The sequence below is a fragment of the Drosophila suzukii genome, chromosome 3 (genome assembly GCF_043229965.1).
Source record: "Drosophila suzukii chromosome 3, CBGP_Dsuzu_IsoJpt1.0, whole genome shotgun sequence".
NCBI classification, from domain to species: domain Eukaryota; kingdom Metazoa; phylum Arthropoda; class Insecta; order Diptera; family Drosophilidae; genus Drosophila; species Drosophila suzukii.
In genome coordinates, this window is record NC_092082.1 from 19,279,908 (window position 1) to 19,293,593 (window position 13,686).

Below are 13,686 nucleotides of genomic sequence, written 5' to 3' on the forward strand. Positions count from 1 at the left end.
ATTCCAAATTAATAGGAATTTCGGTATTTGAACATTTATTGATAATATGTTGGTATTCAAATTTCAAAATTATCAGAAAAAACATTTTCAGAAATTAAGTAATATTTTTGAGATATATTCGTAAAATATTTTTTTAACAAATAGGTATACCAATTTAAAAAAATGTTTATTAGAATTAGCTTATGACACATTTAATAGTATAAGATATCTGAAAATATTTATAAATCATTTTAGTTTGTCAAAGTAGAATACAAATTAAATCACATTAAAAACATTGTATTTCTTTATAAAATGTTTTATATAATAAAACTTTAAAAAGGTCTTAAGATTTTCATTGGTTATTATAGTGTTCTTCAATCGAATATAAAATGTATATTGGTTGTATCATATAAGGTGATTAATCATATATACCCCTTAACATTACTCGTACCTCGCAAAAAAATAGAAAGAAACGCAGAATGGCATTTCGCATGCGTTTTCGAGATTGCGACTGCTGTATTTCTGAAGGTTGAGGCTGCTGACGAGGATGGGAACGAGGTTGAGGTTACTAGCCACCGAGGTTGAATGACCTAGGACAATAGATTTATGCTTGGGGTAGTTGTTCCATCTTGATTCCGATGCCAACTGCCCGCTGTGCTGATTAAGGGCGTTTTGCCATCTTAAAGAAGGGTTATTATGGGTTATGGACATCAAGAGTGTGGGTCTGTCCCGTTTCGATTGCTTCATTAAAGGCGGTTCCGTTTTGAGGGGGCCGACTGTACTGGGGACCAATTTCCAGGCAATTTGCAAGCAATTTGATGGGCCAACCTGGTTCTCCTAATGAGCCAAGAAATTCCCAAGTAACAATGCCCCAAAGTGAAATGCCAAAATGGTACGGATTCGACACATCTGCCAACGACTTTCGGTCTGCTAGTCGACTATATACGTTCGTATTCCCAAAAGCACATTAGGGCCAAGACGAGCCAGGAACTGCAATTTGACTTGGCTTCTTGTTGGCTGCTCTCGTCTCGCTTTCTCTGTGCATATTAAATATAACACAAAATGCATATTAAATGGCATAAGCCACAAGCAACGAAAGGTGCATTTGGCCAAAATCCTTCGGGATGGCTTAGCCACTAAAACCTTTAAGACTTGACGGAAACGCAACGGTGTTGTAAAATTTTACAAGTCAACTAGTTTGGTGGTTTTCCGTTTTTCATTTCCCGGAATGGTATACGTGAGCATCCGAGTCGCGTTAGTTGGGCTAAGTTTATGAACCCCCAAAGATCCCGGGGATTAAGATGATATTCCTGGCGTATCGAGTGGATTAACTTTTTTAACTGTTGTGCCGGGAAGTTCAATTTTGTTTGAGCTTACTTTAAGGTAAAGGGGAATAAATTGAATTGTCTCTGAAGGTTTATTTCTGCACTGGTAGAAAACTCCATTGAGGTTTATAGGACTTCTTTTTCCTAATTTTAAAAATAGTAATCTTTAGTTCATTATGTTTTTTTAGTTTCTGATGGTTAGCGCCATAATTTTAAAGCTCCTTTTTATTATTTTTAATTCCCTAATATTTTTACCAACATATTTTGATTCCCCTTAATCACAGTGTAATCATCAAATGAACTTTTCGGCCTTTTGCAGCTTATCAGTCTGAGGTCTCGTCAGTATCCTGTGATTGCACTTGCAGCTCATTAAAACCCGGGTCTCAGTCTCATTTGGCCGAATTAAGGAAAAACGCATTAAAAAGGACCAGCCAGGACACACTCGCAGAGACAAAAGCTGGGCCAAAGGGTTGGGTTTGGGAGGGAAAAGTGCACTTTGCACATTTGTGCGTAATGATTTTCCATTAACGTAAATTTGAATTAACATCGAGTGGCATCGGGAGCACAGAAAACGTAATTACAACACGTTCACTTCCATTTCCCCGAACAAAAATCTCCTACACCGGCAGCAGGTTCATTTGATAAATGCCAAATGACATTAACTGCATAAACCTGTGAATCCTGCCGAATGCGAAAACCGGAAGGCTGGAGGCTGCAGGACGAGCCTGCTGTTTATGGTAATTATTTATTTGCCACAGCCGTTGCCATTTTGTTGGACTTTTCATCAACGACCATTAACATAAAATTTTATTATAATGTCACTGCTCTTTTTCGGTTGTCACATTGTTTGTTTGGCCACTGTTATTGCTTTGACTGTTTTGGATTGCTTTTTCGAAAATGTTGTGAATAGATAATGAAAGTGTAATCGGGAGTTGAGTCTAAGTGTCAAAAAGTTAAGTATAATCATATAATATACAAAAGAAAGCCCTTCAATATTTATGAAATAAGGCAAGTAAATTATTGCTTGGCATTAACAACCAGTTACTTATAATTGTAAAAGCCTGGTTAAACCCCTTATAATCCCCCTTCCAAACATAACTCAAATTTTACCATTGACTTCTTAAGCGAATTTCCACTGCCATTTTCCGCAATTAAACACAAACAACCTGGATAAGTTCCTAATGCTAAAAGCTGGTAGTCTTCCGCCACCCATTTTTAACCACTCCGCATTCCGTCTAAATAAAATCCACACCGTCTAATTAAACAAAAGCTCGCGAAGTCGAGGTGTAACCAGCATAAATGAACATTAACTTGAAAATAATAAAAGTGAAGTAGCTGTAGGATGCCGTGGCTCGAATTTCATGGCATAATAAATGGCTCGCAGACCGATGCGAAAACTTTTCCTCCTCGCCGAGTGATGAAGTAATGAAAGCGCTGGAAGAAAAATTACAATTCACGAGCGCAGCGCAGCTATGAACTTTTTCACGGTGCTAAATAATGCACACGAAAGTGCTCAGCCAGTCAGGGGTTAAGAAAAGGGGTGGGGGTGGTTGGCAGTTCTTCATTAACTCCTCCAGTGCCGCCAGATGATGATGATGAATTTTGTATAAAATGCTTAAATACCTGCAATTTAACTTTTGTCGGGTGTCGTCCATCTCCTCCTGACTCGCGGCTTAACCCCCTCAGTCCCTTAACCCCACGGGGTAGGGGGTCCAAAGGCAGTCAGTCTCGTCCTGGACATTTCAATATGCAGCTCCGCGTGTTTCCTTTAATTTAAATTGACTTCTTTTGGGGAGGACACGGCGATTCCCAGCGGATTTTTTCGGTGCTCGCCAGTCGGGTCAGAAACTAATCAAAAAGCTATAAAAACTTTGGCATGCAGTGGGTAACAAGTTGTTTGTGAAGATTTTAGAGAGGCTATTTAGCATAGATGATGAATAGGGGGGAGATTTGACTCTTAATTTTAAAATACTTTACAAATTTTTAAGGCAAAGTTAATGAACATTTTTATTTATTTTTTTAAGCCTAGAAAAAAGTACATAAATGTTTAAAAACTATGGTGGACGAAGAAAGGCTTTAAAAAGTGTGTAACGTCCTCAATAAATTCAACAACTAAGTAATCAAACACCAAATTTATATAATTTTTAAGGTAAGGAAAAGTAAGTTTCGTATTATTTTCTTTTTGGACCAAGAAAGATTTACATTTATAATAAAATTATAGAAAAAACGACAAATGGACAAATTAAACATAATAATATTAAATAAATAATTCAACACATTTAAGAATATTTCTCTTTCCCATTTAATTAAAGTTCCCAGCAGTTACAACAAAATTTTCCATATTTGCCAGCTACTTTCTTTAAAGTTAAATGTAATTTCTCTTCGCAGCAACTGTCATTGCAATTGTGCATACAAGTACACATAATTAATTAAGGACCTGACACATACCGCCCGCGGCATCCCTGCAATCCCTGCAAAACCCCTCATTGTCCTTTTCTTCGCGCAGTCATCATCATTCTTTCCCATCCTGTTGCTAACTGAAATGTCAAAAATGCAAGTGACAAGTGTGAAAAAAGGACGAGCTGAAGAAAAACAAAAGCCAAATGAGGACACACATGGCCGAGGGGGGTTGTGGTGGCTTTTCCGGCTGGGAAACCCCTCCTGGTTGCCATTTTCTGGGGGGCTTTCCCCTATGCCATCATTGTCTGCTTGAAGACGCAACGCGTTCGTGCAAGGCAAAATAAATTGAAATTTTAAAATGTATGAAATTAATTTCTGGCGTCGGTGACTGGGCTAAAAAGTTCTCACCAACGCCTCAGATGATATCACATGATTATTTATCTTTTACGCACACTTACACATCGCCCGACACATATGCAAAGGACGTGGGTTCTGGTCCTTTTCCACTTTCCATTTTCCAAGTCTTGGGTCCTGGGCCTGACACTTGCCAGCACACTTTGTCAAGTTTTTAGTATGTTGTCAGCGATTTCCCACTCTCTGGCCTTCACTTGCCTTTTTGTCTTAGCCCTTTTAAGCCATTTGTCAAACACTTGGCATGACGTCATGCGTGGGTGTGGCGAAAAGGGGAGTACTTTTCGGGTGTATTCTAGGGTATTTACGACTTCGATTTGGGCGGTTAGCTGTCTGTGGTGTCGGTTGAAAATTTACATATAGATTAGCAGCGGAACAGACACACCAACGGACACTTGATGCGAGCCTTCAATGCACTTTGCACGACGATGATGATGTCTGCAGTGCATAAGTGGAAATCATTAAGTGCCCGGTCGCATCTTGTAAACCGGTGCGTAATCCTGCAGACCCAACCAGAACGTAGAACACACTCTGAAAAATAAAAGCAAAAAGAAAGAATATTTAATGAAAAAATTGTTGTGATTAACAGTGCTTTACATTTTTACCATTACCTAATCAATTTATATAGTTATACTATTTATTTTCCCTAGCTACCATTTTTCTAGACGCATTCCTCTTAACTCACATCCTTTTTAAAAGTTTTTTTCATATATCAAATTAATTTAATTATTAATTTTATTAATAACTATCTGTTTTTCCAAGTGCACGGTCAATTGTTTACTGAACAGCACCGGCAGCTCGGCATTGTTGCCATTTCCGTTCCGTTTCTCTCTCTGGAGCCCATTGTCCATGGGTTCGAAATCCCCTGACAACACTTTGGCCCTTTCACAATGTACAAAAAGAAAATTTCTGCGAGCAATCCTTGAACAATGCATGAAATAATTGCACAGACCGGACTGCAAAACCGGGATGAGTGGTGGGAAAGGGGGCAGGACAGTCGAGGTCCTTGTAGGAAGACATAATGATGGGCCGCTGGATATTGGCCGATGATGGGCATTAAAACGCGTATGATGAGGCTTAAGTAGTTACACACACACATCCCGCAATTGGGACTCTTCGCAAAAGGACTCGTTGGGGTTTAAGTGATGCTAACATATTGTCCATACATGCATTTCCCTGGGTTAGGGGAGAATCTCCTCTGAGATGATATTTCTTGGCTATGATTACTGTGACTGCATATTTGCTAAATGAAAATCTGTAGCAGAAATTATAAATAATGTTAGGGTGCGGGGAAAATGGTTCACGGCTGATGGGCAAGGTGAATGCGGATTGTTGTATTAACATCTGTCGTAAAATTCAGTTGGGGGAGAATAAAGAGATATGTAAGGTTGGTTAACTGGTTAGCTAACAGGTCCGGTTTTCTTTCAATATATGTTCTCTGGTTTAAATTGGTATATTAAATAATTTGATAATGTGAGGAGGCTTACATGCAAATAAACAAAAAATTACTTTAAAAGTGTTCTGAATTGTTGGTAATCTTAAAATTTTTAAGGAATTTTTAAGTTTTTGTTTCTCTTTTTATACAGTACTTCTATATATATTTGAACAAACTACAAAAGAAACTAAAAAGCTGCATATCGAATCACGTTTACCCTAAGGAAATAGAGATATTTCAAAAAATTACTTCTTTAATAAGTACAACATGCACAGCTAATATTGTCTTTAGCTTAAATGTTTATCCTTGAAGCTAGCTTTCTAAGAGATGTGTATAACAAGAGGGCATTTCAAAAGGTCCCCATATTGCTAACCATTTCAAAACACTTTACTTTAATCGCTCTCTCACTGCATTAAACACAGTTGTTTAACAACAAAATGGAACTTTGACTTTCTTCACCTCATTAGCCGTTAACCACCAAAAAAGTTATAATCGCAGCCCCTACTTTTGTGCTAACTTTTCCAGTCCCTTCAAGTTGGGCAAATCGATAGCCAGCGACCTTGAGCTTGGCATTTATATATATTCGAGAATATAAAGAGCACGTGCTGTCAACTGTGTCAAGAAAAGCTCGCCCTCTCTAAACCCACAATTTCTTCAGAGGAGCTCCCTAAACGAATTTCATTGTCAAGGTCGCACGCACAAAAGTGGGGTTAGGGAAAGCTGAAAGTGGGTGGAAACGCCGGCCGGCATGACCTTGAGTCCAATTGGGTATGAAAAAAGCTTTTGCCGGTAGGGAACTTGTGGAACAGCACCCACAAATGGTGTCCCCTTGGCCTTGGCAATGGCCTTGAAACTTTGTTAGAGCTCCCTCAGCGAAAATGTTACATGGAGGGAGGAAATCAGCTCGATTGGCATACTGCTTTCTGCTCCCCGGGAATCCTTTTCTAAAATGTTAAAGTGCTACTGCTTAAGTGACATTTATTGAACATGTTACACAGAGGAGGAGATTATAATGGGATTAAAAATAAAAATAGTCAAAATAGTCAACCCCCTGGCCATTTTTTTGACCTACTTATATATTTAATATATTTCTTATCAAAGTAGTAAAATATATTATATATACATTACAGTCCTTAAAAATGCACTGAAAATGACTTAAATTACGGCTTAGGATATTCAAAATTGTTATACAAAACTCATATTTTTTTCATTTTTTTATTCCACAGTATGTTAACTAACCTTTTTCGAAACCCCCTTACCTCCACCACTGTTTCCATGAGTTTGCAACTATCCGGGAACAGCTTATCATAATGGATGAGCTGCAGTTCACGCAGGAAAATAGGGGAGCTAGGAGCAAACACTTTCCAAGGTTAAAATTGTCGTCAGCAGAAAATGTTTGAGAGGGAGCTGGAAATGATTTAGCGTGAAGGTCAAGCCATTTGGGTATTCCTTGGGTTGGTCAAGTTTAAGGTTGCTATGGGGGAGTCTTCAAGGACCATTTCGTACGAGTTTTGCCATAAGGATTTGGCCTTTAAAAGCTTTTGAGTTGAAGGAGGTTTAACTCAAAATCAGGTTACTGGTTGTGAGAGTTTCTAAGTTTGAGTAGAAATGACTTCATTTAAATAACTTATATTAGATATACCCTTAAAAGTTCTTAAATGATATGTTAATTTAATTAATATAATTATTTATTTGTAAAGAAAATACATTTTCCTTTAAAAATATAATATTTGATAAAATATAGTTTCCGGTTTATCAGTTTCTATGAAAACTAAAAAGCCCTTACAAACAATTGTTGATTCGACCCACAGAAAAGTGTTTCTGAAACCAAATTCGAACTTCGAAATAAGAAAACAGTGGCTAAACTTCCCCTCAAAATGGGTAGAGCCCGCTAGACTAAGTCAAGCCAAGTAAACCCCTGAAATTCGAAATGGATTCGAAACCACCCCCGAAAAGCGAACTCTCAAGAGCTTACGTTGCGTTTAACGTAACGCCGCTACGTAAAATGTTTTTCCCCAATTTCTCTCTCATTTCCCGGTTCTCTCTCCGTTTCCCGGCCACTTTCCCTCCCCTTTCACAGTTCCGAAGTAAAGGTAACAAAGGCAGCCGTGTTTTTTGGGGTGGTAAACCGGTGGTGGTGGTGGCACTTTGTCGGTGGTGTGAGGCCCTGTGGTTGGTGGTTCAATTGGTTGGTTGTTGGCATAAACAAAGCACACACACACAATACACACACACTTCCTGGGGGGTGGTGGCAATTGGGAGGGTGACACTCACCGCGAGAGAGAAATGCTGCTTCCGATAGGAAAAGGGAGAGAGCTATTTTATAAATGTGACTGCAGCAAGGATATTTGCAGTCAGTCCACGCTGAAACCTCGAACAGAGAACATTGTATAACAGGCGGAAGCGAAAGAAAAGTTCGTCAAAAAGCGACAAGTTTTCCACGTAGATTTTCCCGCCAAATGAGTCAGAAAAATTTACCGAGTGCTCAAGACGAAAAATAAAGACTTGAAAAGAACAAAAAGTGCCAGCAGTGAACGGAAAACAATTTTCTAAGACATTAAAAAATATTAGAAAATATATACCAACAGCTATATATTTTTTAAAAATTAAAAACTTAAAAAATAAAATTTAAAAATAATATTTTATACAAAATAACAAACCACAATGGCCATAGCCTACTTCATACCCGACCAGGCCCAATTGTTGGCCGGAAGCTATCAACAAAATGGCCAGCAGGCAGCCACGAGTCCTAGGACAACTGCAACACCTTCTGCAGCACCGCAGCAACCGCAACCATCGCAGCAGCAGCAGCAGCAACACCAACAGCAGCAACATCGTCCTCAATTCCGAGCCAACATTTCCGTACCCCTAGGAAGTCAGCAGGGATCGATGACTATGTCGGAGTTTGGATGCTGGGATCTTCTGGCCCAGATCTTCTGCTACGCTCTGAGAATCTACAGCTACAATTCCAGCCAGCGACGACCGACGGTCATACAAATATCCTTCGAAATCAGCAGCGGCAGCCAGAACAACGATGAAGATGATGTGACCGATGCCACCTCCAAGGAAAACTAGATTTGATTTCCATTTTTCATCTGGTTAGAGAGAAGATCCTAGCGATTTTCCGGGAAAGGCAGGCTCAATCAAAGCGCATTGTGATTTCTTTTTTGGGTATGGACACATGAGGAAAAGGAGTTTTGTAAAAAATGGGATATTTCCACAACAAAATAAGAAAACTATTTTTAAACTATTTTTGAGAGAGAGAGGAAAATTCAAAATTTGTCATCGATTTGCTTAAAGTGATATTGATTGTTTGTTACTTTTTTTGGGTGTCAAATTTTCCGTTTTCAGTTTGAGGAAAATGTTTAATTTCGCAAGCAAAGGTTTCCCGGTTGGTTCAAAAATACATTATTACTTCACATCATTTTGAGGGCAGAAAGAGAAATGTGTGTAATTATCATAAACCTAATTAGTGTCTATACATACGAGTAAAGCCACAAGTATCGTACTCAACTAAAAACTAATTGTCAAATTTTTGCATTTCAACTACTTACATATATAAATCCTAAATATTAAATACAGAACTACAATACAGAACCAACAAACAAAGATGCAACTGCAGCAACAAGGACAACAAAAGACAACAACTCAATTGTACAAAATAGATTTTAAGCAAACAGCAAATTTTATATGTTTACAAAAAGAAAAGTAAGAAACTGAAAAATACAAAATGTCTACAATCTAGCTACAACAAATAGAATACAAAAACCGCCGAACGAAAAATATAAATTGTAAACCGAAATGAAACAAAGCAACACATTTAAGCAATTTTGATACGAATAATCAAGAATATTAAAAGTCGAAATGTATTTTACCATTATTATTGATTTTAGCAAAATTCAAAATATTTTACTTTCAGTTTTGGCATTGCAAATTAAACAAACAAATATTTAAATTAATCAAATGTAAAAAACTAGCATTTGTAAGCAATTAAAATTTTTATAAGACAAACAAGCAAAAAATAAATACAATTTTATAAAAAAAATATTTGTGTTATTATTCCACCTTTTCAGATTATAAATTTCAAGACATGAATTGGAATTAATTGAAGAAAAATTGAATTTTCAAAAATTCTTAAGATTAACAATCGCCTGATATTATAACGGTTCAGTTATATAAAAATAAGAAGTTGTAAGGTGATATAATCAGGATCCAATAAATATTGTTTATTTCCTACTTGGAACAGACTTTATGATTAGTTTTTAATATTAAACATCATTAAAAACTAAATATATTAAAGCAAGGTATCAGAGAATCTTATTTTTAAGCCTTAGAAATGTTGAGGCATTTTAGAAAAGGATTTTATTTTGCTCAACTCATTTTTTAATATTTCACTAATATTCACGTAATTTCGTTGAAATTAACCACTGTTGAACTAAACCCCTTAACCCCATGCTCTAATAACCCTTTTGAACAACGCAATGGCAAAGGACAACCATTCAGGCAGGAAAAGGAGGAGTAAGCAAACATTTAGTGATCTTTATCGTGAAAACCAATATGTCACCTTGAAAGGGAAAAACCATTTTTGGTTGCGCGCAGACAGGCTGAGAATTTTCCCGTTGTGTCATGCCAGGCACACTCCGCCCAAAAGGGTTAAAAAGCAAAGGCTACGCTTAACCGCAGATCTCAGTCTGTGCCGGCAATGTCCAAGTCATCGGGGTCAAAGGGGACGAGGGTGTACCCTTTAACGAGCCCGGAAACCCATTTAACCCCAGAAGTGGAAAAAGTGTAACATCTGTGGCAGCAGCGATCAGCGGCGCCTGATAAGTTCGCCAGTCAAATAATAATTATGCAAACATTTCGGGCCGCTAATTTGCCGCCTATCTTAATTTAAATCGCTCAAAAGCGCACTGGAACCAGCTCACAAAAAACTGTTTAATTGTCGTGACATGACAATAAGTGACCTGGAAATTAGGGTCCTTCGCCAACCTTTTTTTTCGCGTGTGGCTTGATTTTTTGGCGATGATAAGCGAGGGGGAAATTATAGGGTATGCAAAGGCTCTTATAGTGCCGGTCGCGTGTCCTGGATCGAGTTTTATTTGGGTCTCCCTTTAAATGGAATTTCTTTTTAGCGCCTGCAATTATGGTCAACAGAGAGACAGTTTATGATAACATATTTGTAGTTAATTCAGTTAAATTAGTGCCACATATGTTAAACTGATCTGAGATAGCCAGGTGGGAACTGCAAATGGGTGGGTATTCCATCGAGTCACAGGTTGTTTAACAAATAAAATAAATGATTTAACTTCTTAAATCCTTTCAATGAAAATAAAAGCAGCAGGCGCTTCCTTTCTTGACAAGAAGTAGTCATTACTAGAACTAAGTAGGCAAAGGTAAAGAAGGAAATATTCGTATAAAAATAATTTATTTCTAACAAAGAAATCAAAATTTCAAAACATTTAGGAATGAGCTAGATATCTTATTGGTGTCTTAAAACAGCGAAGCTCGACAAATACTTCCATCTGGTAATCATTATGAACACCTCGGAGAAGAACGATGATAATACCGATTCTTTGGGCGGCGAGCAGGATCAGGAAATCCGTCAAGTACTAAACTCAATCGAAAGCTTTGAAGATGTCTGCAAAACATACAAGTCGAAGAGTGCCCAAGAACTAAGCGCTCAAAATACAAGTGAAATACCAAAATCTGATCAGGAAAAGGTCAAAACGGGATTCTCGGAAAATTGTTCTACACCCAAACCGGAGAAATCTAATTCTGAGGCAGATCCTGATAGCGATTATACCGGGTTTCTTAAGCAGATGAGCGTTCGTTAGTGAGTTAAAATATTTTTAAGGAATTTATATTTGTTTTCCTAATATATGGCTCCTTAGCTCACAATTTCGCATAGCCTCGGGTCAAGTGATTCAACAAAAAGGACAAACAATGGATTACCGCGATTATAGCTATAACGAATGTGAGTTTTTATATGATTAATTTTTAGAATAAATAGTAGTTATAATATAATTGGGGAAAAAATAATTATTCTCCGTACACCTAATTAAAATGTCATCTTAGATCCAGTTAGCTTACCTTCCTGTAGCTGGCAATCTTCCAACACAAGTGGCCAGAACTTAAACTCCAGAATTCCTTGTGGACCAGGACAGATGGAATCTCCATCCTGTTCGACCCAGCAAATGTCCCAAAACTCCAGCTACTACAGCTATGGACATTCTCTGCCGGAGGTTGGCTCAGGATCGGATGAGACCATTGTCAACAGACCCAGTGCTCCCACTTTGACTGCCTGTGAAAATACTTGCTGCTCCAAGGAATCTGGCCAGGCAAACGGTTTTTGCCGTTGCGATCAGGGAAATCCTGGCCAGGAACAGCAGCTGATGCCAGTGCCCATGGGCGTTGATCCCTGTACGGGATTTCCCATCTACTGTTACTCTACACCAGGTAATTATCCTGGCAATCCAATGTACTCCATGCCAGCCATGCAAGTGGATCAAACGCAACGAGGAGGCGGTGGCCAACACAATTTAAACATGGGAACCACATCAAGAGGCACTTCATCATCTTCCGCCGAAAGTTGTCTTCCCAATGTGGCTAGTGTTTCATCCAATCAAAATTCCAACAACTCTAATATGGCAGACTTCATGCGAAAGTACCAGAAAAGTGTTGAGCAATGTTATGCCTCTGCCCACCAAGGTAAAAAATAAATATTAGCAATAATTATATTATACATATCATTATCCAAAATACAGGAACTCAACAGTCCTTTGCCAACGCTCAAACTCAGCCGTATTACAACGGCATCCCTCAGGGTAATCAACAATTTTATACCAATCCCAATGAAGGTAAAAAGTTCTGAGCAAAGTACAACATGTTTATAACTGTAATATTTAATTAGGTTATCACCAAATGTTTGGCAGTTTTAATACCGGTACGTATTATATCTCAACCTTTGATCAACTCAACCTTTGATCGTCTTCATTTTCTTAAACTTTTTTATTTTTAGTGAATCCTGCAGGACCCCCTTATGAGAATACACAGCAAGCTTTTAGTTCCCCTCTGGGTGCTCAACAATATTATAACAATCCTGTCCCAGGTATAGAACTAAAATTGATTAAAAAATCTTTATATAAAACTAAATTATTTAGGTTCCCAACAATACTTTCACCCATCGATGGCCATGCATGCCCCCAACTTCTATGACCATAATACGGGCTTTTTGAACGATTCACTGCAGGCCCAAACAGTGTATTCATCTGATTACAAGCCATTTGCCAACGATGGCAACCATTTCAACCACTTCCCCAATGGCATAGACACCGGCATGACCCCCGAATCCTGTCCCATCTGCGGTCCAGCTGGGACCGCTGGCCTGGCTGAGATGGGCGCCGGAGGTCAGGTCTATGCCATGGGCGGTGTCTGTGAAATGAACATGAGCTCCTATCCCCTGAGTCAAATGAGGTAAGATTTTGAAAGCCCCTAAAAAATATTAAATTTGCTAGAATTCAGAAATTTTAGACTTCATCTATGGATCTAAAAATATTCAAAAAAATATTCCACTAAAATAATAAATTATTACTCTAAAAATACTTTCTTTTGCAGTTATTCAAGTCCTTATAGCTACGAGATGCCCGCATCCTCAACCAGCTATATTCCATCAACAGGTATGGCCATGACCAGTCCTCAAATTCAATCTGGACATATGAATGGTGGAAATCCAGGTGGGTAAAAGGAACTTTTTTTGAAATATAGATCAACATATTTTAATCCACAGTGTATCCTCGCTAAATATGACGGAAAGCCTTACATGTGGAAATGAAAAATGGTACAATAATTGGTATTGACTAAATAAAATGTTGAAATAAAATGTTGAACAAATAAAAGCACACTAAAGAAAAATGTGTTTTTGAACTATCTTAACTGAAAAGATTTTTACAGCATGAAGATGTCTTTAAGGAATGTACAACCTACACATAGAAAAAATGAACCCAGATTTTTAGAAAATTTAGAGAAAAGATTTTTGATTAAAGAATTTTTTATTTCGTAATATAAATTTTTTTCTGTATGTTCTATATTGTAACAGTTTTGTGATATTTTGCATACTGTTAATAAATAAATTCATCA

The 13,686-nt window shown here is 37.8% G+C and overlaps 2 protein-coding genes across 3 annotated transcripts; both read left to right on the top strand.

Moving 5' to 3' along the window:
* The first annotated feature begins 7,918 nt into the window (after nt 1–7,918).
* On the top strand, nt 7,919–8,735 carry grim. Its single transcript, XM_017068096.4, has one exon. It carries the CDS (start codon nt 8,215–8,217, stop codon nt 8,623–8,625), a length of 411 nt encoding a protein of 136 aa, XP_016923585.3. The 5' UTR covers nt 7,919–8,214; the 3' UTR covers nt 8,626–8,735.
* A 2,160-nt stretch (nt 8,736–10,895) lies between these two features.
* Nucleotides 10,896–13,479, top strand: LOC108012028 (uncharacterized). 2 transcript variants are annotated; one of them, XM_070996422.1, is made up of 10 exons: nt 10,896–10,943; nt 11,014–11,383; nt 11,442–11,524; nt 11,626–12,258; nt 12,315–12,407; nt 12,461–12,493; nt 12,569–12,658; nt 12,711–13,023; nt 13,165–13,283; nt 13,337–13,479. In XM_070996422.1, exons 2-10 carry the CDS (start codon nt 11,085–11,087, stop codon nt 13,348–13,350), a joined length of 1,677 nt encoding a protein of 558 aa, XP_070852523.1. In that variant the 5' UTR covers nt 10,896–10,943; nt 11,014–11,084; the 3' UTR covers nt 13,351–13,479. The 2 variants fall into 2 exon arrangements, with proteins under 2 accessions (XP_070852523.1, XP_065720476.2); XM_065864404.2 differs by lacking the exon at nt 10,896–10,943 and having other exon boundaries at nt 10,950–11,383; nt 13,337–13,478.
* Nucleotides 13,480–13,686: the final 207 nt, after the last annotated feature.